General features: G+C 30.2%; 5 protein-coding genes across 7 annotated transcripts in view; 3 read left to right on the top strand and 2 right to left on the bottom strand.

Annotated features, from left to right (window-relative positions):
• Positions 1-2,011, top strand: part of LOC113397850 (putative inorganic phosphate cotransporter) — a 56,397-nt gene extending 54,386 nt beyond the window's left edge. For both annotated transcript variants that reach the window (XM_026636368.2, XM_026636367.2), the window contains exon 10: positions 242-2,011. In XM_026636368.2, coding sequence (XP_026492153.2) covers positions 242-454 — 213 coding nt within the window. In that variant the 3' untranslated portion in view covers positions 455-2,011. The remainder of the gene's footprint in view (positions 1-241) is intronic.
• A 914-nt stretch (positions 2,012-2,925) lies between these two features.
• Positions 2,926-8,400, bottom strand: LOC113397845 (DNA-directed RNA polymerase I subunit RPA1). Its single transcript, XM_026636364.2, has 3 exons — positions 8,278-8,400; positions 4,027-8,195; positions 2,926-3,782 (listed from the first exon to the last, which is right to left on the bottom strand). The coding sequence occupies exons 2-3, from the start codon at positions 8,185-8,187 to the stop codon at positions 2,967-2,969; spliced, it is 4,977 nt and encodes a 1,658-aa protein (XP_026492149.2). The 5' UTR covers positions 8,188-8,195; positions 8,278-8,400; the 3' UTR covers positions 2,926-2,966.
• A 1,183-nt stretch (positions 8,401-9,583) lies between these two features.
• Positions 9,584-10,888, top strand: LOC113397951 (SUZ domain-containing protein 1-like). 2 transcript variants are annotated; one of them, XM_026636481.2, is made up of 3 exons: positions 9,584-9,670; positions 9,762-10,045; positions 10,098-10,888. In XM_026636481.2, exons 1-3 carry the CDS (start codon positions 9,611-9,613, stop codon positions 10,348-10,350), a joined length of 597 nt encoding a protein of 198 aa, XP_026492266.1. In that variant the 5' UTR covers positions 9,584-9,610; the 3' UTR covers positions 10,351-10,888. The 2 variants fall into 2 exon arrangements, with proteins under 2 accessions (XP_026492266.1, XP_026492267.1); XM_026636482.2 differs by having other exon boundaries at positions 10,116-10,886.
• A 6,476-nt stretch (positions 10,889-17,364) lies between these two features.
• LOC113397885 (tetratricopeptide repeat protein 36) lies at positions 17,365-20,519 on the top strand. The gene is made up of 4 exons (XM_026636410.2): positions 17,365-17,591; positions 19,265-19,444; positions 19,964-20,139; positions 20,351-20,519. Exons 1-4 carry the CDS (start codon positions 17,474-17,476, stop codon positions 20,432-20,434), a joined length of 558 nt encoding a protein of 185 aa, XP_026492195.1. The 5' UTR covers positions 17,365-17,473; the 3' UTR covers positions 20,435-20,519.
• A 5,192-nt stretch (positions 20,520-25,711) lies between these two features.
• Positions 25,712-27,888, bottom strand: part of LOC113397884 (protein kinase C, brain isozyme) — a 213,308-nt gene continuing 211,131 nt past the window's right edge. Inside the window, exons 12-13 of the mRNA XM_026636409.2 lie at positions 27,606-27,766; positions 25,712-27,232 (exon numbers count right to left, since the gene is read on the bottom strand). Of these exons, the coding sequence (XP_026492194.1) occupies positions 27,614-27,766 (153 nt within the window). The 3' untranslated portion in view covers positions 25,712-27,232; positions 27,606-27,613. The remainder of the gene's footprint in view (positions 27,233-27,605; positions 27,767-27,888) is intronic.

The raw sequence follows: 27,888 nt of genomic DNA, 5'->3' as shown, positions 1-27,888 counted from the left end.
GACTAATCTCGGAAGTAAGACGTTAATGGGCTGTTCATTGTCAAATCACGCAAATAATAGCGACAAAGTAGCTTTTTCTATATAATTAATTATGTCGCGAAAGTTCTGCCAGTATGGTCATTGCTCCAATTAGCATTATGTTCTGTAGCAAGTTTTGATGTGATTTTGTATCTTTATATAACCATATAATCCCCCTATACTTACGTGAGTAAAATTCATAACCTTTTTTCTCTGTCTACAGCCAACCCAAGCTCAATGGAGGATAGTATTCTACATCGCAGGTGGTGTGTACATTTTCTGCGCGACCTTCTATAACCTGTTCGGTTCAGGACGAAGACAAGAATGGGACAATCCAGCTGAAGACGAGGCGATCGCGAAGAAGGCCGCCGCTAAGAAGGCCAACAAATTAGAGAGGAAAGCCAACAATCCGAACACAGCGGAAACCGCTCAATAGCCTGTTTAAGATAAAGCTCAGTGCACACAACTTGAAATGCTAAATTGTCTGCGAACACAGATCGAAAAACAACGCGAACAAAAGGAGGATAGCTACAAATATGTATACATGATATTCAAACCTCCTTTGTTGGTTGTTATATCCTGAGATCAGTGACTCTACGGGCGGGTTCCTAATTAAATTGACGATTTAAATATTGTATTAATTGATTCAAGTTTTGTTGCTCTGAGTCACGGTTACGATATAAGTTCTAATGTTTTGAATTTTAGGTGAGACTTTAGTGTGCAAAATATTGTAATTTTGTTTTTGTAATTTGCTTTAAATATTTTATTATCAACGGACCAGCTTAGAACGTAGGCAATATTCGTGGTTATTTAAATTTGACTGAACTCCTTAGTTGTTTCTTCTCCGAATAAGTTTATTTTGCATGCTTTTCATATTTGTTTAATGTATTTTAGTTTAATAGTGAAACACATGAGACACGCACATCAAAAAGGCTGTGATAATATCTTGTGTAGAAAAACACAACATGGAATCTATATCGTAACATTATTAAACTTGCTATTATAACTATTTATTAAAATATATGTTAATTAAGTACCATACAAGTATTGTTTATAATTAAATATAGCTTGAGAGTAGAATAATAGAGATGCATGAAAGCTGTAAATGACGATGGGTCCAAGAATTTTTCAATGGGAATAACGTTACCGTCCTAGCCAGTGACTACAAAAGCCTCGCAGCCTTATTTTGATATAAATAATCGAATATTTGATTAATATTTAAAGAAAAATTATCCTGGCCTTAAACTTTTTATAAAGGTATGCAATAACTCGAATACGTTTTAATATTGCTTAACATCACGCCATAGTTAAAAAAATGTATCTAAATTAAATGGAAGATAAACCCTTATTATTGCTAGTTGTAAAAAATATATATATATCTATGCTGCTAGATGAGTCGATTGTCAAACGGTAATGTGAATTTCTTTTTATTTTCTGTTCGCTCGAAGCGAATGTTGTTGCGATAGTTTAGCAGTATAGTAAGATGTAAATTATTTATGGTTTTAGTTGTACGTAGTACATGCGACGTCAAACGACGATGTGTGCCCAGAGCTGATGTGATCATTCTGTTAATAAGTAAATATAAGCTGTTTTATACCACAAACAATTTATAATCGAATTATTACAATTGAATTGTATAAAAAAATAAAAAAACTCAATTTAATAATATTTTTATAATCTATATAATGAGTGTATTAGACAGTAATGTTTCAACTATACGGTATATTATTGTTTTAAATAAACTTTGTAACTTCAGTAATTTGTATGTATTTTAGTACTAGCTACTCATGAGGTAAAAAGTATTTTGTTAATATTTTATGATTGAATAATTATTATTTAGCCGATCTTGCAAGAACCGTCTAGGGTAGAGACTAATCTGTAGAAAAAATATACAAATTTTGTGATATCCTCATTAAATGCCGATTAAATTAAAAAAAAATTGTCTACATACTCTACTTGTAGTTTTAGATAAATACAAAAAGTTTTTATTTTATTCTGCTTGTTTTAATTTTTGCTTTTACTACCTACACTATGGATGTCAACTTGTGCCTCTATTAAAGAATTATTAAAAAAATAATAATATGGTGTTAATGTTTAAATATAATATTTGAAAGAGCAATACTATACAATAGGCAGCTTACAACCTACAATAATTAATTATTAAAGTATGTGTTAGTGTGCTGTGCGAGGTAACACGAGAAGTGCCGTCGTTTTTGGCGGCCCTTAATCCAGTAACACGAACTCACACCCATATACTGGGATCACACCAGTCTTAGCACCTAATGCCTACAAATTGAGATTTCGTATGATTCGTATTGGTATGGTGGTTTTATACTGGATTATTACAAAGAAAATAGAACTTTAAAAAGTTGGTGACTGAAAAATGCACAGAAAGCTAACACGGTCGTCAGGCAATCAAGGATTGTGAGAATATGAACCCCTTTTTCAGAGATAAATTGTTAATACAGAATTGATGATAAATATAATTCTGTAGAAACTACTTTCCGAACCGGTGGTAGATTTAATTCAACACTGAAACATTACAATTCAAAAGTGCTTTTATGAGCCTACTTGAATAAAGAATATTTTGATTTTGATACAAACAAATTTTACCATTTTATAATATTAGTACAGACAAAGTAAAATAGCATGTGTTGTTTTCTAACCATCTATAAGAATTGTCTATATGTTAAATTAACAATGAATTAGTTCTTTTATATTTTACCTGACATTATTATATAAAATTAAATGTAAGATTAAAAATAAAATCTCAATATAAGTAAACAAATTGTATTTATGAAAAGTTATATTTATGTATACCATAATCATTTTAAAGGAAGTACATTGGATGTTTGACTGAACACCATGAAATTAATTCATCAATTCTAAAAAAAAACGTTTAATGAAAACATGTTGGAAACAAATTATAATATTTAACAAATTCTTTATTAACTAACAACTTTACTGTAATGTTGCACACTGAACGCTCCTGTACCACTGCGACAAGGCTGACCCATCATAAGACAACTTGAAGCAGATCTAATAAAATCTTTCTTCGAATTCAAAACAGCTTCCTTCAAAAATATCAACGATGACTCAAAAGACATCTGTTGCAAAGGTGAAGTGGATGCCTCCATTCCTTTACGACTCATAGGTTCAAAAACACCATTATACGTCATATAATCAGCAACCAAGCTCAAATGGCGCGGATCTACTGTGATACCGTAAACGTTAAACACGTTCTGTATTTCCTTTATTATAACTTTATTTGCTGCCTCTATTCCATACGTGTTAGCGATTGCGTGAATGTCATTGCTGTATAACTTGTTCAAATCTAGTAGATCATTGTATTTAAACATTTGAACGATATTAATACCTTCTGTTTTTATATATAGAACATCTTTTTCTTTATTAGTAATAGCACGCTTTATGTTTTTAATTTCATATACAACGGATCTCATCGCCGCGTCGCGTAATGCTTGAGAGAGATCGACCCTTAAAAACGCAATAGGGAAAAGCACTGTTAACTCGCACCATTGGTGATTTTTCGTGTCAAATGTGTAATTTGTAGCGCTGTTTATATTTTCGACGACATTTGCCATTATCTTACTGTCATCGGCGTTAATGTCTTGAGTTACTTCAATTTCGTCATCATTTTCTTTCATCTGTTGTTCATCTTCCGCTTCATCTTCTGATCTCTCTTCTTCTCCTGATTCAGGATCTTCGTACTCTTGGTCTTCTGAACGTTTTTTACGGTTTCTCACCTGTAATTATATTATAAAAAATAAATATAACTTAAATTAATATGTATATTTAATCTGAAATGAAATTGTATATGACCATAAACGGAATATATGGCCACTGCTATTTTATACATAAAGGATTTATTTTTAAGGAGCCAGATTAGGGTAGCTAAATTCTAAGTTGTTATGATTTTAACCTTGTAAAATGACGATTGAAAAGTGCAGAAAAAAAGCCTTCATATTTAAATGTATGTTTAGAACTTACTTCAGTATTATCGTCATCGTCGTTAGGGCCTTCCTCATCAGAACTATCAATCTCTGGATTATCATCGACACGGTCTTTGGGTTCTGCGGAAATGTCTTCGTCTTCCTCATCATCACTTCCTGCAGTACGACGTTTCTTATCTTTTTCAGCTGCCCACAAAACACCGCAAGTTGCTTTAGCTTGCTTACGAATTACCGAAAACATCTCATTAAAGAATTTATTTTGCATATGTTTTATTATTTGAGGTGGTTTCACAGCATATTGAGTCTTATATTGAGAATGGGGTAAAAACATAAAACGCATCGTAGTTTTTAATTGTCGTTGTGGGCTCGTAACTATTTCACATTGTACATCAATCTTTTCGAGGACATCAGACACTGTTACTCTATTCATTTTTTGTCTGAGTCTTTCTGCTTTTTTATTTATACCAGAAATGTTGCTTTTGAAAGGTATATCCATACTTGGTGTTTTTAATTTCGCTGAAGCCGTCATCAAAATTTCTCGTAAACGGGGTATACCCAAAGTAACGTTCATGTCACCTCTACCAGCAAAGTGAAAGGTGTTCAACGTCATCTGAGTTGATGGTTCACCTATTGACTGTGCAGCTAAAAGTCCAACAGGCTCTCCGGGCGCTGCCATTGAGAACAAATATTTAGCACCGATAATTTCAACGAATTTTTCTTTTTCTGTGTATTCATTATGTAAACCTTCATGGCGATTTTTTAAATAACTTTGGATAAGACCGTCCAATTGTTCATTTATAGTACCAAACTTATATTCAGGTGACATTTTACTAAAGATCGGATCTGGACATGGTTTTCTCATGTATTGTTGTTTTTCTTCTAAATCTAAAGATCGCCACATTTTTTCCAGTTCCCAGTAATAAGGATCTCGATTTTCGTCAGTAGGTTTTTCATCAAGATTAATATCTCTTTTAACAATTGCAGAAAACTGTGCAAAACCACTAGTTCGAACTTTTTCAAAAGGACTCCCGTATTTTTTCTTCCATTTTTTTAAAGATTTTTGACATTTTGCAATAAGTTTAGTACTATGTGTATCTTCTTTAAGTTTTTTAATGATAGATTTTGCGACAATGGCATTGGAATTTACATCAAGAAAGTCTAATTGACTTTCTTTTAAAAATTGACATTTCAAAACGTCAAGACCATCTTCACCATATGCAAATTGAATTACACTACTATCGGCATCTCTGACAGTGTTATCATAGGCAACACTTAATCCTTCTAAATGTTTAATTAAACATCTTTGTAAGTAACCCGAACGACTTGTTTTCACAGCTGTGTCAATAAGACCTTCTCTACCAGCCATACAATGGAAAAAGAATTCCTGCGGTTGTATTCCAGTCATGAAGCGACCGTCAATGAAACCACCTGCTCTTGGGGATACATCATAGGGGGGGAAACTTGGTAGTGATCGCCCAGAAATCATCAAAGGCGGTCTTTTGCCTTCTAATTCAATTTGACCTAGTAAGCAGGAAATCTGCATAGTATTAACGGTTGAACCTTTAGCTCCTGACTGCACCATTAATTGTAAATTGTTTGAAGGGAATTTCTCCAACAATCCCTCCGACAGACATACGGTGTTGATATTATTAGTGTATGAATCTAGCAAGTTTTTATATTGCCTGTCCAAATTTGCACGAAACTTAGGATCTTTAACCAACATTTCACCGATAGTGTCTTTAAGATTATTGTCATCAACATCTACAGGTAGTTCAGTTGCTTTTACACCGGCAACTCTTCCAGCCTGTCGGACTAAAGATATTATTTCATCACGCTTTTTATCCGCTTCTTGGACGACCAGAATATCTTTGACACCAAGAGTAAAGCCGATCCATTGCAAGTAGAAAGTAAAACCCTTTGAAAATGAACTTAAAACTGCACTAGAACTATCTCCACCATACAAATCGTACATGCAATGGACTAAGCCATATGGCGTTGCTCCATAGTGAGTTTTATCCAATACTCCACATAAAAGTTCTCCTTTTCTAATAACCACCTCAGCTTCAGTCATTTCATTTGAATTTGAAAATGGAGTACCCCCAGCATTCCAAGGTCTTGGAGGTTCTTTTTGCCATGCTTTTGCACTAATCTTTGCTTTTCCAGTTAGAGAAACATAGGGTTTACCTTTAGGTATGTTATTTATTATTATTGTAGACAAAACTTGTTTACCAGACCACAGTGTTACTGGCTTTAAAATAGTCGGGGGAAGTAATTTAATTTCACCTTTGTGATTAGATAATGCTTGAAAAACTAGTTGTTGATAATCTGCTTTTGTAAAGAAGGTACCTCGTAAAGACATCCTTACCCCCGATATGACATGATCCTGAATTAAACCACTTAGTGGAGTTCCATCCTTTGGTACAAGATATTGCTTCCTTACAGACATAATATTATATGCTTCACTCCTAGCGACTTCATTTTGAGGAAAATGTGCATTCATCTCATCACCATCAAAATCAGCATTATATGATTTACAATTGGCATAATGAAGTCTAAGAGTTTTTTCACCTTTAAGAATTCTAGCTCTGTGAGCCATCATACTCGGTTTGTGCAATGAAGGTTGTCGATTTAATATTAGTACATCACCATTCACTAAGTGTCTGTGAACTATCTTCACTCCTGAAGTTTTATATTCATCTGGTGTAAGCAATTTTTTTGCAAGACTTTTTCTTTTTTCTATTGAATCTGGAGGTATTCTTATTGTTCTACCATTTTTTACTTCCAGTTTTTCAGCTCCAGGATGTTTATTTGGGCCATTGATAACCATTTTTCTAAGTTCATCCACATTCCACTCAGTAACAGGTACAGGATATGTAAGCTTAGTAGCAAAAGCATCTGGAATACCTATTTCATCTATATCTACATTAGGGTCAGGTGTAATAACAGAACGGGCTGCAAAATTTACTCTTTTACCCATCATATGCATTCTAATTACACCTGTTTTCTTTTCAAGTATCTGCTTCAATCCTTGACTTGTAGCACCTTGGCCTTCGCAACTGAGTAATTGGTTTATGTGTTTCTGTAATTCTTGCCATAATGAGTGTAATTTTTCTGGTGGCGATTTACCCATGACACTTTCATAGGCTTGCCTTGGTTGTTGATCAAGACCATCTATTGCTTTTTGCTGGTCAGATGCTGTCAAGACTTGCAAGACTACTCTTGCATTATTTGCAGTAACCATTATAGTTTTATATACATTTGTCTGAGGATGTTCAATTAATTCTCCATTTACTATATTGCATGGTCTAACATTAGGTGGTAATACTGGGACAACTTGCATAAAAAATACACTAGTAATTGGTTTAGTGTTTGCATATTTAAGTATTGGGAAACAGTGTGTAAGAATTTCTTCATCATTTTGTTCTATAGCTTTGCAATATAGTTTTAAATCATCTGGCATTAATATTTTGATGCCCTTAGCACCACCTTCAGCACTCACATTGTACATAATCTTATTATCAGATGTTGTTACTTTAATTAATTTGCTTCTGCAGTATAGACAAGTTTTAAATACAGTTATAGCTTTAAAGAAGTTATTGATAATTTTAGTCCGTAACTTAAATGTATTCTTATTTTGAAAAATCTCTGATATAGCATCCCTATCTTTTAATAGTTTTTGATACTTTCTAATAACTTTATTTGGTTTTGTTGGTGATTCATCATCCTTTTTGTGATCTTTAACATCACCTACAAAATTTTCTAAATCTAAAGCAGCTGTAACATGACCTGCATCAAGTAATTCTAACTGTAGTTTTAGTATAAACTTCATACGATCATCCATTTGGATTTTGAAACATTTGAGGCAAGTTATACGAAAAAGCGTGTATATGTTCTTTATAAATAATGGATTAACCACCACAAGTGGTAATTCAATATGTCCGAAATGTCCAGGACAATTTATGAGAGTGTTTGTACACGTTGTACAAAAATCATTCCGTTCCCTGATTGGTCCTAAGGCAGGATCGTAGAGACCGGCCTTTGTAGGGTTACCCATAGAATCGAAGGAAGTCATGTTAGTAATTTTTGCCACACTAAGTTTTTTGATGTCCTCATCATTAAACATTAGGAATTGAATCGAATCTGGATGAACAGATGTCAATCCCGTCACGGCAGAAGTAAATCTTGAATTGAAATCCATGTTTGCTTCTGTAAAAGAAATTTATTTACAATAAGAGCTAATCACTTCTTACCTTTAAATTAATTGTTATAAAGACAAAATAATGCTTACATATATATTTTAAAAACAAATCTGTTTTAAAATAAATTTAATAGTTTTAAAATAACTAAATAATATCATAATATCATCACATGGTTTATTTGACGTTCAATTTTTATGTTAAGTTTTGACATTGACATTTCTAGTATTTTTACTAGATAATGAAAATTGAGGGTAAAGGCAAGGAAAACACTCTCCGTGTATACAAAGTGTCCTTGGACTGTGCAATAGATTATTTCTTTAGCAAAATTCCTGAATTTGATAGAATTTTTCAATATTTTAATCGTAGAATGAAATATATACTATAGTTTATTGTATTGCTTTAGTCTTATACGAAAATAAAATAATTGTTATTGAAAATGATGTCAAATAGTTTACATTTCACCACAAATTTTTCAAATATATAATTATTATCTTTTTCTTTTTTTTAATTGCAATCGATACGATTATTCAGATAATTAAATAAAAATATATCTGTGTAGCAAAAACAATTATATAATTAATCGAATATTTTTTGATTCTGAATAATATTCACTAAATTTTATTTTTCTATGCAATTATAATATGGCTTCTTATATAATTGGTCTAGTTTTCTCAACCAACTTTAATAGGAGACCTACATGTTACCTATAATTAGCACTACATTACAGGCAAAAATTTTATTATAAATTAAAATCTGAATATTAACATTATTAAATGTCTATGAAATCCCTACATTAAAAAAAAAAACTTTGGAGCTTAAAATATAATTAACTAACTATTATTCATGAACTAGTATATGATATGTCTAATTTCAATTAAATTCTCCGACATGCGTATCCACAAACCGAAATTGGAGTAGTGTGGTGTGGTAGAATAAGCGCCTTCTCCTCAATAGGAGATCCCTCTCCTTAACCCATTATTTACAAGTTGTTACTTTTACTTTTCACTTTATATAATTGTAAAATCATATGTATGTAATGCTTGTTTTATAATTATATGAAGAGGTATGTTTGTATCATTGCTAATGATTTTTGTATAATAAAATTATATTTTTTTAAAATAGTCAGTAACAGTAGTAACAGAAAAAAAATAAAAAGTTTCTTCTGAAAAGGCCTAAAACTGAGTTGAATTTATATAATATAATCGATAAGTTTAAAAAAAATGTAATGAGACTTACTATACTAGTTACACTCATTGTACTAGCTATACTCAGTAAACAATACATAAATACATTATTATTATTGATTTTAAGATTCATTTTAAACTATACAAAGATGTTGCCCACTTTGATTGATATAGCGTCATATTCTATTTTCTGTACTGGCAAGATTTTAATTTATGTGTCAATAATTCACACAGCAACATGGCGGCGCAAGATGAAGTTGACGTATGTGAAAGTTGGGAGGATATGGACGAAATTGGTGTAAGTTTATTTGTGAAATGTAACACTAACGTTACGTATCATTAATAACAAGGTTAAGCAACTTAACTGTAAATGAAATATCTGATTTCAGTTAGACCGGAAGATCAAACTTATGTCTAGCGTACCGCCGCTGAAAGGTTGCAAGGTTACAAACGTAATTGTGGAAGAGAGCGCGTGTATTGGGTCTCAGTGCGTTATGCCGGAGCCAGCTATTCGTATACTAAAGCGTCCGTCATCACTAGGCAGCGGGCAGCTTAATGGAGAAAGTCGCGCGCGGCCTGTGAAAACATTGGAACAAAGGCAGAAAGAGTATGAGGAGGCTCGCTTAAGGATACTCGGCGAAGCTCGAAGTCCAGAGGACGTTATCGATGATAAGTAAGCAAATATTATTTTGTCGAAATTTAAATTTATTATATGTTTTTTAAAGAGTTACAATTTGTTTCAGTCTCACTCGGCTACAAGATAAATTACAAGCAAACAATCTCAACGACAATCAAAGTGGCGGTAAAAGTAAAAACTGTCACAATGATAATAATAAAATTAAAGAGAAAAAAGTACTCGCCAGGTTACCACCAGGTGCTACAGCGGCTGGTGTCTATCCTTCACCCCCACCACCTGGAGTCCTTGTTATAAGAACTCCTAGAGGTCCAGATGGAACCAAAGGTTTTGTGCGGAGGTAGCAGTATATGAATACTAAATTTAATATTATTATAATCCATCCAATAATTTCATCAATTATAGCCCATTGGACTTATATCTTTTGGAAGGTATGAAATATGGTTATGTTATTTCACAATTTCTTAACAAAACGGATAGTTTTTTTTTATTTCTTACATTAATATATACTGTATTTGTATCACTATATATTGTGATTATATATAAACAAATTTTCTCATTGAAACTTGCTATGTTAAGTTTCTACTTTGCAAGTAAACATTCTCAATACAAATGCCAAAGAAGAAATTGTGAAATATACAACTAATTATGAGTGCTCATTTCAGGGAACAAATTATATATATTGTAATATTACAATATTTTAGATAGACAACAAATTTATGAGATAGGCTCATTCACAGTCAATCGAAAGAGGTTTGAATCAAAAAGTATTATTAAACATTCATATTTAAAAAATTACCACATGTTCTTATGTCAAGGATTGTTAACAAATCCCTAGTTAGCTTGTTGAATAAATTAATCATAGAATATTCATTAAAACTATTCATAAAAAAAATCTTATGAACATAATACTTTGAGTATTATATAATTACATTCTAGATATAAATTAAACAGAGATAGCGCATGTGGATTTTAAATAAGCAAACACATTTTTGATGGAATGAATTTTCTAATGACCTTTGTGCTTATAATTCATCTTATATTAACATATATCAATATTCTCCTGCCTAGGACCACTTGCTCAACCTTTTGAGGCATTTAAATCGATAAAAATGGCTGAAATGCTTATTTCTTACGATAAATAACACTTCAATTATGTGCATTCTGTAAGTAAATAGATTATAAAATATAAACAAGAAAACAACAAAGTATTTAGTCAACATATTATTTAGTATGAAGTACTAGAATCAGCCATCACAAGGTACTAATCCATTTTCATATTAATGTTGCTTATTAACACCATGAGATTGTCATATGCATCCACTGTTATGCTCCTTATTTTATATGCAGAATGTAATATGCGAAAACCATATAGAAAAAAAGGAAATGAATAAATTACCTTTGTTAAGTTTGATGACATTTGATATAAATACTTGTTCATAAAAGTATTTTTAACATTTAACAGCTTACTAACTTTCATTTTATGTAAAGTACATGTTATACATACCACAGATCAAGGAAAAAGAAAAAAAATAAGTATAAAGGAATGCTTATTCTTTTAATAAATCTCTTAGTGTTACTTGCTAACTAACACTTGCAGTTTTAGCATTCACTTAAAGTTGATCATTCATTTAATGTCTGTAATGTTCACTTCATCATCGTTAAAATCCTTTATATCAGAACTAGTGGTAATCATTCATATCTTATTGTTTTTCATACCTCTTGCCCTGAAGTTTATTTGTGCTAAATGACATAAAAAAACCTTTTATATCTAGCTTTTTTACATAATTAAAAAATGTTACTAGTGTAAGAATAATGTTACTTGTACATTTTAGGCTATTATTATGTTTTAGTTTAATGTATTACTGCTTTGAAATTCTGATACCATCTAAAGAATTTTGTTAAAGAAACATTGATATTACGACTTGTAAAGTTTCGAAGTAATACTAATAAGGAGTGTTTTATATCCCTAAAGCAAGTATCACATCTTAATTCTCATGGTGCATAAAGCTTGATCGGAAATTTTATATCTTGTCATGTGTTCATATGACTGATATTATTTAGCCTTCAATTTATTCGATTGTTTTATCATGTCTACATGGATTATTCAACTACTACCATACAGCCTAGTCATTTGTTTAGTTGTTTTTTTTTTTAAATATAAACAATGATAATTTTTATTTTTATTTGTATTCAAGACTTGAAAAAATGTTTCAACTATAATGTATTCAATTTATAGTGTATTTGCACTAAGTGTGCAGTTGTTTGTTTGGTGAAAAATTTCGTTTAATTAATTTGAAAGATTTGACCAACACATACTAAATAAAGTCAAATGAAGGCTTGTTACATTTAATTTGATTTCTTAATTTTTTGGCAACATTATAAGCATGGCAGATATAATTTTTCTTATGAGGCTCTATATATAATTCAGTAATATTATTTAGATTACAGTTATTATGTAAAATTCACGCTTTTGTATTAAAAAAATTACATTGATTTTTTATCTGTTCTTTTAAGAAAAATATATGCGATTCTTAACTGTGATAAACATTTTGATGTAATCTAAATAAAATCTGACATTAAATTTAGGTTAGCTTTAACATTATACTTGAGGATTGTGATATAGAAATAATCATCTATAGCAAGCCTTATTATCCCATCTTTTATTTAATTAATAGATAAATAAATGATTTCATTTTAAATTTAAATTATATTTAAAGATTCATTGGCCAAAAGTATTGGATATTTAATTAGATTTTTTTAAGTCAATAGAAAATTCGTACTTTATATTATATAAGTAAAATAATATCATGGTTTATTTTTCAATCGGTACATGTTTCGACTGGATTAAATCTGATCTGCATTACTAGAAAATACATTATAAAAATTATTAGTTGAAATGATGGCTTCAAAATGGTAAATTGTAAAGAGCTTAAAATGGGAATCGTTACATACCTATTTTTGTAAATATGACGTTTTATATAACAATTGACTAGTTGATATATTTTTTACAAAGAAGTGAATAAGGTTAAGGCGATTTCATGTATTCAATAGCATTCTTTTTTGCCTTTATGATATTTGTAATAGAGAACAAATTAAAAAATAGTTTTCATTTTTTTTTATTAGGGAAACATTGTAATATTTGAAAATGGAACCTGTTCGTTTAAATAGAAAAAGAATTGATGGTGTGGAATTGATTTATCTGAGGCTTACATTTTCAATGATCGCAAAATTTTGCAAGAATAAATATATCTCGAGATATTGTAGTTATAAGTTTATCAACGGACTTGTAAGTAAAATTTTGTAATACTAAACCTTATTAGTGCCAATTAACATATTTATTGCTTGTATTAGATTTCGTGTTATGTATGTTTTCTTCCGAACATCGAGATGATCATCACAAAGCATTTATTCTTTAAATCAATACAGTTATATCGACTAGCTGATATAATTAAACTTCGATTAATTTAAATTCAATGGACGGGCCTTGTACGTCATATAAATTGCTCATTAGTAACGAAACAAAATGATACTTAAAGAGGTTTTTATAAGTAGTTGAAATAGACTTGTTACAAAAAGGCAAATAAAATTACTATCTTACAAAGAGAAAACGTCTGGGTTAAAACAAGCGAGGATCTTTGAGTAATGTCGTATGTAATATAAAGTGGGAGTTGCACTTCCGTTTAATGTATTTTGATCGAAGTTATGTTATAAAAATTCACATGGCCGATATTGTAAATGTAATGGAGATTACTCACTCAGCTCATTACATGTACTGTAACAAATCCGATGCCTTGCATACCATTACATTGAACAGTAGGATACCTACTGACCGGTGGAGGATTTCTGTTTCTGAATTTACGTGTGGTAAAGGAAAAGTGTGTCTTCACAACATTTAACGGCGATATTGATATAGGAACACAGTCGGCTGCAATCGTATGTCGCTGCGTGCGATGGTCTCGGTATGTGCGTCTAATGCACCACATGTAAATTGTGCTACGGTGCGATTCGGTGCGGCGCGTTTGATGTGAATCGTACCTTACAGTACACGCGTACGCAGTCTGATGCATAATCGACTAAATGTTCTAAGTGAGTTATTTCTATTAAATTAATATCGGTACGATAAACGATTGGCCGCGGCCGCACTGCTTGTGTTTAAGTGCGCATACTCTGAAGGCAATTTAACAAATTGATGTAACGCCACGAAAAGCAACGCATAACGCAATGATGTACAATGTAGCGTATCGGACAAATCGGATGAAAAGTGAATTCTAAAACAAAACACTATCTAACAAAAATTGTTGTGATTCAGGAACTCAATGAGAATCTTTTAATCTGACATTATTTAGTTTAAGAATAAAATGTGGCACAATATTTTCAATCTTATTTATAGCAAACGAAGGTACAATTCACCTCGGAACTCGGTTTTGAGTTTATCTAATTACCTAATGGATGTCCTATCCATTGCGGTTTACTCTTCTTTAATTTTAAGTAGTAGACGTATTAGTTTATTGATTTATATTTTAACCGAAATTATTATTAAAATTGTTGAAAAAATATTTTTTTTATTTTGTCTACCAGTTATCTAAGAATATATGTACGTAGTAAACAAAGTTGCTTATCGCCGTCTGTACGCTCAGATCTTTAAACTACGCAACGGATTTTAATGCGGGTTTTTATAAATGAACAGATTGATTCAAGGTGATCCAAGAGGATTTATATGTATAATAAAGAGATATTCAACTTCCGCAACTCCCCTATCCGGAAAAAACAAAATAAATAGACCCTTATTACCCCATGTGAAGCCGGGACAGGTAGTGTTTATATAATAAAAAACAATTAATATAAGATTTTAAATTAACATGGTTATTTTTATTACTAACAGTATTTAAAACGGGATATTTACCATGTTTTTTATTTTTATTTGGTGGAGTTCGATATTTCGACATTATCTACTACTCGTGAACAAGACATTCGTAGATAATTCGTAAATATCCCGTTTTAAATACTGTTAGTAATATAATATAGTTTTAAAGAACTTACGGTAGGAAGGATTTTTTATTTATTAGATATTGATTCAATCAATGGTGAGAGCCGAGATGCCTTTTTCTCGGCTTATATTATATTTATTTATATATATTGCCATCCTTATATGTTTTTTAATGCTTATAATATCTTGCTAGGTGGTTGAAATAATCGCGCGGAAACATGCATTTATATAATGAAATTCTGAGAGCATGGGGAGTAAGTAATAATTGCCGGACTATTGTATATACCTATCAGTGATAGCCTAGATCTGAACTAGGGGTCATATAGTGGTATTATTGTTATATTTTTATTTATTTACAGTGGACTAGTGACGGTAAATATGTATATTTATTATAATTATTCTTTCAATGAGATGTTTGCACTGGCCAACCTTATTTATTTTAAAATATGTGAAACCAGTAAAAAGTAGTAATCTGTCTATTGGAAAATAGTACCCCAGAAGGCTAATAGCCGAATATTACTATATATTACTATTTATTACTAAATATTGAATATTACTACATACGTACAACCCTAGTAGGGTATACGTATAGTAATATTCAATATATACGTAATAATGTATGTATCGAACGCTATTATGTATGTATATTATATTGTTCTTTTTTTTTTTAATTTAGTTAAACAATACTAATGACTAACAGTGATAATGATACAATACTACAATAAACATCCGTTACTACGCGTAATTTACAAAGATATGCTACATACAAATTCATGCTAAAATACTTGCAAACAGCGATCACTATTAGAATAATATCATTTCTGTCCATGTCCCTTTCTTCATGTTTCGAGGAAATAATATATTAGTAATTAATAGATCTGTAATCTATACAATGAAATTAGAGTGTCTGTTTGTAATATTAAAATAACACGTTTTTACTAAATGCATATGTATGTATACACAGTACAAATACCAAAATAACATTTTTTATAATTTTTGTCTGTTTGTCTGTTTGTTCCGGCTAATCTCTGGAACGGCTGAACCGATTTCGACGGGACTTTCACTGGCAGATAGCGGATGTAATAAGGAGTAACTTAGGCTACTTTTATTTTAGAATTATATATAGAATAAAAATAAAATCACGCTACAATATCCAAATAAATTAAATTCAAACAACGCGCACGAAGTTGCGGGCACAGCTAGTATATACATTAAAAACTGTTGACATTTTATTCTTAAGTTTACGTTATTCCTGCGAATAAAAATTCGATCTAATCGTGTTTCGTTGACACACGACATAATATAATGCGCTGTAATAAAAGTGCACTAAAGCTTGTGCACGCGATGTTTAGGTTATACCTACATATGTAAAATAGTAGTTTATTTCAAAGGAAAAATAGTGCAATGGTTACAGTTGTCACTTTACTAAAGGAGAAATAGTGTATATTCCATGAATATCTTTGATACTATCAGAATACCCCTTTTATTTCAAGAGAGTACAGTTGGCGCGTAAAGTACCTATGCTTTACCATGACAATTAATAAAGTACAGGTCAAATTTCTAAAATGGCCGGAGTAGATATAAGAGAAGACTTTTCGTATGGACAGCTCTAAATAGCCTGTAAGAGAGTAAGCTCTGTAAGCAGTCTGGTGTATCTAGCCCACGAAAGTCGAACCAATAATGAGGTCTTAAATTAACGTAATATTTTAAATTATTCTGTAATATAATCAATTTCCACGCGAGCAAAGCCGCGGGCAACAGCTAGTCCTTTATATAGTACCTAATTAACATTTATTGTTTGACAAAGAACATAAGTAAGAATAGATCTACTAATAGGTAGACAGGAAGAAGACATGACTTACCAGGTTTTATCCAAGAAGAATTCATTTAATTATTGGAAATAATTTATTTAACATTAAACGTAAGTATATACGTTCTGAATTTGAAGATTGACAAAATACTTGTAACGTGTCACGGTAGCAACTATGTTTAAGTAAGAAACATATCAACTCGAGATGAAAATAAGATGAAAAATTAATATCAACTCTATTTAATAAAAGATAATCTATGAATTACAAAGCTACGTACGAATTAAATGCATTTGAAATTATTAATACAGTTATTAATTGGGCAGGCTGGTTTAATTAAAAACAATTTCAGAAGAAGATCAATTTGTTTGCGACTGGATTTTTAACATATTTATCTATCTTTTGAATTTATCGTTGAAATATTTTATCTACGATCAGTTCTTAAAACATAATATTTTCCATCCAATTATTTTGATGTGAGAAATTATAATATTCTCAAACGTTTAGAGATGTTTATCTATAGATTTCTCAGATATTATAATACTACTAAACATATTTGTTGCGCAACAGTCAAGTTGTTTTATTAGCATACTTGCTTAACACACTACTGTTGACATCAAGCATCGTTACTTTATAATAAGCAGTTGAGCGACCAGTCGACTCGATAAAATGGCCGATTTAGAAAATTTAAGTGAACGTGACCGTGCTGTACTAAGGAGTATTTTCGATCCGACTGCGACGATCGGCGATATTGCTGACGAGGGTGATAATTTCGTTGAAGATGAAGGTAAGAAACAGTTGGTTAACGTTCATCAATTTCATTAACTAAAGAACCATCAAAAACAAAGAAATAAAGTTGGCTGGAGGATTTGCGCGAATATTACCTAAATCCTTTTTTTTTACATCAATAAGCGTATAAAGGTCATATTTAGTTAATAATAATTAAACATTATTAAAATCACTCGTAACAAATAATTATCTGGAAAAAGTTTTGTTTGAGTCAAAACTTAATACTTATGTAAAAAAACTATAATAAAATATTGTATTGTATTATGTTTACGTACATTAATAAATTTTGATGTTCTTTTTTCTTTAAGTAGAGGAATATCTCAGGTAATGGGATTTTCGTAATTACGAGAGAAAATATTTTATTGAAAGCTTTAACGACGAATACTGTTACTTCAATGAAGTGGTTAAAAAAAACAATCAAAACACCAGTTCATTTTGTTTTATTCTTTACCAGATACTAGACGACGGTATAATTTTCGAAAGGATAGGATTATGTCTTTCCCGATTAACATCAGGCAGGACATCAAAATCATAAAATAGTAAAAGTATATTTTGCTAGATATACCAAGACACAAATACATACAAGTGGCAGAATTACACCTGACATCATATGTAGGTTTCCTCACGGTATTTGCGAGATTAATTATAAAGAATGCAGATTAAACAAATTAGAAAAAAAAACACTATTCTTAAAATTTTTGTCTCTTTGTATGTCTGTTTATTTCGGGTAATATATGAAACGGCTGAACCGATTTTGACGAGACTTTATAACTTATAGTTATCATATAATTTTAATAGAAACTTAGGCTACTTTCATATTATAAAGAGTTAGAGTTCCACAGGAATAAACTTAGACCAAAAACAAAGTTTTATTCAGGCAGGACAATTTGCCGGGTCACGCTGGCACTAAATATAATGCAATATATATTCGAAATTTATTCTAATTGAGTTAATTTTAATTACTTATTGTTATCATATATCGTTAGTAGGAATACGAAATGAGCTTGTAGTGGACATAGGGAGTGAGGAGAGTCGGGTCAAGAAGTCGTTAGCCGCAGTTGTCTTTCTTTTTTTCAAAAATAGTTTTATGTACCATATCTCTATAACCAACCATTATTATATATTCCATCCATACATGGATGCGTCATAAATACCGACATAAAGATGGTCTATGTAATAATTTTAAGAGAAAACTGGTACTAACCTGATTCAGTGTTTAAAATAATTGGAATAAGAGCAAGCACGTTATAATCTTGAAATTAGAGCAAGTAGATTAATAATCGTTGCTCGTAGCTATGTATTTATAGGCTTATGTATTGATTGTTAATGTTCAAGGTTTTGATAGAATGTACAAAATGCTTAATGTTTGCTATTTAATTGCGAAGTTGTAACCAAAGTTTAAAACACCCTATTAAAGATTGTTAATATGATTAGATTTATTATAAGCAAATTAATTTATTGCAAATTATATTAATAATATTCAAAAACATATTAAAAATATTATAAATACGAAAGCGATGTTTATGGATGTGTCGTGCGATTTTGTGTTTGAATATTTAATCACGCTCGAACATAAGTTCTATATTGAGTTGCCTATGTTGCCTTCAAAAGCTAGTTTTAGGCTAAAAGCTGTTTATGTCTGTTATTTTGGTAATAAAACATTTTTAACAGATACTACACAGGCAGACGAAGACTCTAAAGCGTTATGCCTTCAAGCCGTGAAGTTGGCTGAAGCTGATAAGTTGAATGAGGCGTTGGAACTTCTTAACAAAGGCATTGCAATTGCGCCGGAACGTGCTTCTGGATACAACGACAGAGCGCAGGTGTTCAGACTGATGAAGAGAGACGACGGTACCTATAATGATTAATCTACGCTGATCAATTTTACATTATTTAATTCCTTAAAGGGAAAACAAAACTTTTGAAATTGAAATCTTTTATATTAAAATTACCTAAATGTTAGTTTACTTTTGGTGAATTATTTACTCAAGGGCCTTCCAGTTATATTTTGGAATTATGTTCTTCCATTTTATTCACATGCGTCATGTAAAAACTGTCAATTAATATCCCACTGCTGGTTAAATGTTTTGGCTCCTCTTATTCCTCCGCGCACCTCCAATGTGGTTTGTTGGTATACAAGTGTGGCATAATTCAACACTGCAGGTTTTTTTACGATATTTCCCATTAATGCTGAGCCCGAGATGAATCATTATATATTTAAAGATATGAAAATAGCGGTTTACAACCTTTGATAGAATTAATCAATGCCCGCCATGTTGCGTTAAGATTGGTACTTGGTCTACAAGGTAAATTTGAAAACCAAGTGACGTCACTGTTTGATCTCTAATGTAGAATACATATTAATTACAGATGCAATGAAAGATATAGAGCATGTACTACAAATTACTGAAGGTAAGAAAACCCGAGCACGTGCTCTCGCACTTTGCCAACGAGGTGTGTTGCTACGTAAACGCGGAGCAGACGACAGTGCACGAGCCGCCTTCGCGGAAGCAGCTAAACTTGGAAGCGGTTTTGCTAAAAAACAGGTAATTATTTAAAAAATAAATTAATAACAAAATTGAAACATATTACATTTAACATTATAAACATACTGGTTTATTATAAAGTTTATATATTTGACGGTAAGGAGCGTTTGATGTTGATGCTTCACTATAATTTTCCGAGAGTCTATATGCTTTTTGTTTTATAATCTGAGTTATGATCATATTTAAATATGTATATACATATAATTTGCAGGTCGTCGAACTCAACCCTTACGCTGCCCTGTGTAATCAAATGTTGAGTCAAGTTATGAGGGGTGAAAAGGAAATTAAATTATAAAAAAAAAAAACCACTTTTTTTCTATTTTGTATAATTAGTTTTATTTTAGGGTACCGAATAAATAAAACACTTGGAATCTAATGGATTAGAAATGTATATTATTGAGTACAATCCACGATCACATTTGAGAAAACCACACATTCCTCGGTCCGATCGACCAGACCAGAGTTAAAAACTCTCCATACATAATACCACGAATTCCTCGAAAATGACAATTTTACATTATTTTGAAAATGGCAAATGTAACTACGAATTGAAATTCTGTAACTACTCTATTAATAGTAATAATAGGTATATGCAATAAAATATCGATAGATTGTGTGAGGAAATTTTTATAAAACGTCAACTACATTATTTAGAACTTTCCGCACAAAATCCCTTATACAGTAGTTAAAATTCAAAACTTGATAATATTTATATTAAAACTAGTGAGAGGCGACAACGGTACACTATAACGCAAATACAAAAGTGCACTTTAAAATGTTAAAGTTCTTTAATAAAGTAGTAGAAAGGTTTCGCGAACAATAGTTAACATAACCATGTATGAACAGCAACTTTTCTTTATCCTATTTTTTTTATAAAATAAACATAAAACCTCTTTGGCACACGTTGCAAAGAAATGTTTTTAAAATTTTTAATCTGTTGTAGAAATGACGTTTAAATTGGCGCGAAACCTTTTTACTAGAAACGTGAAAGGATGATCATATCACAGAGATAGTTATAATATTGTGAGTACATTCAGTTCAAGCGTTACAGATATTGAAAAATGATATACGTATGAACTATAAAAAAAATTTAATAATTACGAAGTTAATAATTTAATACATTTTTTCGTGGTAATTTTATTGTTAAAAACCCATTGCTCCTATAAAGTTAAAACTAATATGATATAGCTCAATTTGTGAATAATAATAAATATTATGACGCTTACACATTAACTAAATGAGCAATGGGTCTTTTCGACAAACGATATTAGTTTACGAATTAATAATACTTCACTATTGTCCAGTAAAGTAATACTTCGGTTATCGTATTATAATTCAAACGATGGATAAAAATACAATTAAAACAAAATATGACTTACGTAATTAAATTTTTCATCAAAAATATTTTGTAGTTTTTCAATATAATTATCTTGAAATTTCACACGTCTAGATCTTAGTCATGAATGTTAAAGATGCAACGTTTGAGTTGTTGCCTGATTATAGTTTATGCAGCGAACCAATGTGAGCGGGTCTAGATGAGATACGATATCGAAAAACAAATTATGAATTTGATATGGCACGTCAACAAGATTGGCGGAAGTAAAATAATTGAATGCATCTGTCTTAGCCCGCTGTAATTTTATTGCGCGCTTTACATACAACGTTTATAGGATTATAAACATGACATATTACAATAAACAAAGTATGACAAAATTACATATAATTTTTAAGTGTTTCATTATGTTATTTATAGTGTATGAATTCGTTTCTTATATTTTTAAATTTATTTATACAAGTCGACACGCGACGACATTTTCTCAGTGTTACCATGATCATTGACTTAGATTTCCCACTTTTCATTGTAAAGAAAAACACGATAACTTGGTATCATTATACACATACACAAATAAAGGCGACAGGCGTACCACAATTACGCACACTAGGATACAATATTTGCGTCGAGCAAATATAATCTGTTACTAGCGTATCTAGACGTGTATATTCAAAGATTAATTATTTAATCTCTATTAAAAGTATTCTATTAAGTTTGAAATGATAGCTATATAAATATTTTCCAATCTATATTAATAGTTAATACATTTGCTCAAAGGTAATTTTTTCTAATTAAAAAAATCTGTTTAAAGTTCTTGGGAAGCTACTGGGAAGCCGCTTATTAATATTGTGGATCCGAGTTAATATTAGTTTTAATTTCTCAACCAAGTATAACTTTAACTGGTTTTTATTTTTTATTGATAAGAAATAAAAATTATTAAACTTAAATGATATATTTTAGTTTATATGTATTATAAACAGTACTAAATCAGAACTTTTGCAGAGGTAGATACTTAATTTTTAATTCATAACTTGGATTTGCATTTTAAATAAGCCGTAAGGCAAAGACTCGTATCGAATAATATTAAAAAAGGTGCGATTATTAATAAAAATTTAATGTGATACAAATATTATTACAGCATTTTACTAGTGACTGAAAATTTTTACTTTTTAATTTAAATATTTTACGCAATTAATAAAAGTAAGTAAATATTTTTGAAGTAATGCTTCTCAACGCATCGCTCTTGTAAGTGAGCGAGGCAAAGTGAAAATATAGATTATCTAGGCAACGCATGTTATTTATCTGTAAAAACATATAAATATTTACATTCTTCAATATCATATATATTTATTACAGATTTCATTAAATCCTTTTAATCATACTATGCAATAGTAAATGGTCATCTCTGCCAATACCAATACGTTTAGATACTAAGATTTGGTAAAAACTCAATGAAACAATTTAAATAGATTTATAAGAGAATGCAAGCATTGATTTCATTCACTAGTAAAATGCCAATACACACATAAAATGGAAACGATTTAAAAAATGACATTCTTATAATATTAGGAAAAAATTTATATACACTTTTGGCACAGGCGACGTGCATAAACTGCTAATACGACACCATTAAAATACGTTAAAAATATTAAAGAGTATACTAAAACCTGTATTAACTACGGGCTTTTACTAATTGGGTAATTAGGCCTATAAAGCGACTGCCATTGATTTTTCATATTTATTTCTACAATTTTTAATATAGTCAATACACTAAGGAATCATGAAGTACAGCTACATAATATATTAATACTATTTCAGAGACTACGCAAATTAATATCAATCATCATTTTTTTTTATATTAATCTTATTTAATTTATATAGCAGGCAACAGTTTAGCAATTAAACTGCCACGTTTGTGTTTATTTTCAGCTTCATTTTTATATATGGCAATGTTTTACGTAAACTATATAAGTTACTTTTAATGTCCATTATACATTGTCTTTCATATAATATTTCGAATTTGGTTAAGAAAAGCAATGTTTAAAATGTATTTTAAGCAAAAAGCGTGAGAGTTGTATTGAGTTTCATTTGTCATAGAAAAAAGGCTTAGATACAACAATAACGTAATAATAATGATAACGTTATATACAAGTGAGATCTTAGCAAATTTATTGGTAATATAACGTAATACCGTTAATTATGACTACAAGTTTCATAAACTCTTTTCATCTTATCTAAAAACCGACCAAGTCAGTGAAGTATATGTCGAAAGGCGTAAGCTAGCAACACTACATGATACCAGATGAAAAAAAGAACTTCTAACATTGAACTAGTTAACTAGCTATATATAAAATTGGTGTTCAGAATACAGTGACGATTTCGCCAAATCTCAACAACGCTGAGATAGAGAGATAAAAGATATATATATATATATATATATATATATATATATAAGCATTATATATTTTAGAATAAGGCTGTGAATACACAAGCTATAATATTCAGTTAGTAATGCGGTTATGTTTCGTACTTATGAACCTGAAATAAGCTAACATTTATGTACTATGTATTTTGATGTTTACTATATTTATATTAAAGTTATTTATGGCGAAATTAGATTGGTTTTTTGTAACTTATTATCAGTATAAGCTCTTTTATTGGTCGCAATCACTTATTTTGCATATTATAGCTTTTGTTTTCATTATTAACTAATCAAGGAATTTCACGAGTATTACTAACGAAAATCTGTTGGAACTAATCAAACCGTAGTGTCGCAATAGTTTTAAAATTGTGATCAGTAATTTTGAAGCTAAATCTAAGTAAGCTAGCTAGCTGGGTGAGTATTATAAAAACACTTTTAATAATAGTCAATATTGACAGCACTTTTTTTTTCATACACGTTATTCAACAATGTCATAGATTATAAATATATTTAATCAAAACTTCACTTGTCACATTGAAATATTTAAGTTTTTTTTTTTTTTTATTAAAAGTGTTTTTAATATTAAAGGATGGTTGGGGATAGTGCCATAGTATTTAAAACACACATGTACTAACAACAACTAAAAAACATTAACATTTGTCTATCAATACACTGCACAAAAAATGTTTTATTATATTAAGTATTCTTAAGATAATAGTTGTTTTTATATTACCCTGATAATTATGTATTTTTATTGAATAACACTTTTCTCATTTATACTCTATCATTCTACCATAGACTAAACAATGTTAATTAAATCATTCAAATAATATCAGTAGACGTCAAAATTGTATTAGTCTATGGTCAGAGTGAAAACTTTTTTTTCAACTTATTTTGTAGGTTTATGTAATTTCTCTTTCTCTTCAATTAACCTTTGACGGTGATGTGAATAACTGTCATTATTATTTTATACATTTACCTTAAAAATGAAATCTTCAGAAGCTATAATATACCGGAATATGTATTTAATTGTCTTTGGTTGAAGTACATATGTGTTTGTAATAATGCACGGATGGGGGAAAGCGCAAATGCGCTCTACTTGACTCCCTCTCCAGCTGATCAAATTAATATATCGACACATTTTCATATCTGGATAATTTTCCAAGAAAATATCAAAACAAATATTTGAATGTTAATCAAAAGTTACAAGATTAACACTAATAAATTTAAAAAAAGTATTATATGATGTCACAAGTTTTCTGAATAGAGAACCATTTGAAATAATAAATTCATGTACAGTGTATTTTTAAAGTTAAAAAAAAAAAATTAACATAATTATATATTACTCGACAAAATAAAAAATGTGTTCAAAAACGTATCGATTGTTTGAATATATTAAACAACATTTATGTTTTTTAATCTGTCATTTTTTTTAAAGGTCTCTCTACACAGGGTAATCTGAAAATGAGTCGACACATTACCCTTATTTAATACTAAGCTTAAAAAAGTAATATTAAATATTACACCTAAAATACAGAATAAAGAAAGCCGTTACACCGAAACTTTTAAACTCGGTAAAGTCATAACCGGCATTGTGAACGTTATTGAATAAAACCAAAAGAAAATCTACCTAAATCCCTTCTCGGTAAGGTTGGTTTTCCAATAACGTCCTTTGGAAGAATTCTTATTATTATATAAAAATTATAACATCTAAAATGTCATTTTATTACTTTCAATTTAGAATCAACTGCTTTTCATTTAATTTAATTTCACATTTTATTTTTAAACTAGCAAGGTTACAATTTATTTATTATAAGTAGTTTAATTTTATTTATTATAAATAAAGTTAGTAAGGCTATTTTAATACACGATTCTTAACATCTAATAGCTTCTTTGCGGTGTGATCAGACGATGGAATGAAAACATGAAAAATATAAAATTATTTGTGTAATACAAACTCATACAATACTTTTAACAAAATGGTACAACGTTGTAAGGTAGGTATATCGTCTAATAAAACCGCAATTTTAAGGAAAGTACGTTTACACACTCGTACACACAAAATCCAATCACAGGCATCACCTAAAAACATTTTTACCGTTCATAGCCACACCAAAACATGTGTGTGATAATTATTTAAATGCATAAACAACAAACAAACTTAAATAATACCATAGACAATGAAAACTTAATGACAGCCACAGTACAGCCGTATTCGCGAATTAAACGTCAAAATGTTTAAAAAAATTAATGTCATGTAATAAAATATGTTTAACTAACAATAAAAATAAATAACAATTACATATTTGAATAGAGATTCAATTTCACTCGATTTAATTACTAATTAAAGAAAATAGATAATTGTCTCACAGATTATAGAAAAAAATTATTAAAATTTAGCAGAAAGATGAATGATCTATACTGTTATAGTAATAAAGCTCAAGATCGACGATTGAAACGCTCTAAGCTTGGCGCCATCCACACGACACGACGTACAACAACATTCTAATTACAAACACTGATATGTGAATGAGAAATTATACCGAAACCTCAATCACACAAGTAATTACATGATATTTCATAATTTACGCGCTAATATAGATTTTATTTATTCGTGTTTACGGACAAAATTACTTTGTATAATTTCGTCATTAGTTGTGTGAAAATAATAGCTTCTATATTTACTATGTTATCAAGTGGCCCCAAGATTATGATATTTAAAAAGTCTGTCTAAAAAAACTATTTTATTTCTCGATTAATAAAAAATCAAGTAAATAGTATAAATAACTGTCAAAACATTGTTACATTAGTGGAAGATATTTTCAATAATGGAAGCTTGTTGAATATTTTTTTATCTATGGTTTATGACACAGATCAAATATAAATAAGTAATGAGTAACCACTTATACAGACTATAAATAATAGAGAGCAATTCTTCTAAATAACATTAGGTACAATTAATTATAACGACGATTTACATCCACATAATATTGCTTTGGATAATTCGTTGAGATAAACATTGATATTTATTGCGTTTCAAAACAATTACTACACAACTATAAAGTCATGTCGCATTGGATGGATGAAACAATGATTGAGTAATACTCAGGTGAATTAATTAAAAACTACGAGGAAATGAGCAAATTATTCTCTTAATACTTCTTCACTCTTAAAGACTAAATAAGTCAGAGTTCGAATCTGAAACGAGGTGATTATACGATGAACGAGACAGCAAACGACGTATGCCTTAAGAGTGACAGAGAGAGTCGATAGATGAAGTTCAGAGGCCACCGTCAGGACAGCGCTTGAGTTAGTTTCAATGATGCAAAAAGACGACCCTAAAATAACAATTAATACCAAAATTAAAGGTAAACAGTAAACATCACAAAACTTTTAAAATCGAAGTATCTTAATTTAATATCTCAGCAAAGTGTGATATTAGCGAAAAACAAAACTAATATTATTTTTAAGACCTAAGAATAATTTAAAAAAATAATTGATATTAATAAACATCTCGATAAGACTTTCAAGAAAAACTAAAAGTAAGTAAAACTTTTTTAAGTAAAACTCAGGCATGTAAAGATATATCTGCTTATATGCAGTTAATAAAAAATCACCACAAAAATATGAGTTTTGGTAAATCTAATTACCAGTGTTAACATTTAACAGTACTGAAACCTTAGTAAGGTAAGGTTCTAGAAATCGTCTTACCTGCAAGTTCACACATGTTGTATATACTCCGGGTTAAGGAAGGAAAAGCCCATGAACTCGGTCTGATCAAGATTCATCATAAACAGCTTGTCTGTCGGAGTCAGTTCCGTCTTCTCCTGAGTGAACTGCTTATCGAAGTTAGACACATCCTTGCGATGTTTCTGTAAAATATTGGGTAGTACGAGTTAAGATAGGCACCATTTTAACAGCTGGGTGGATTTTATTCTTAATTCTAAGGTACCGACAAGAAAACCATGTGGCGAAGAAAATCGGGAGTATTTAA

This window comes from Vanessa tameamea, chromosome 13, assembly GCF_037043105.1.
Source record: "Vanessa tameamea isolate UH-Manoa-2023 chromosome 13, ilVanTame1 primary haplotype, whole genome shotgun sequence".
Classification (NCBI taxonomy): domain Eukaryota; kingdom Metazoa; phylum Arthropoda; class Insecta; order Lepidoptera; family Nymphalidae; genus Vanessa; species Vanessa tameamea.
This window is presented reverse-complemented; position numbering and strand designations above follow the sequence as displayed.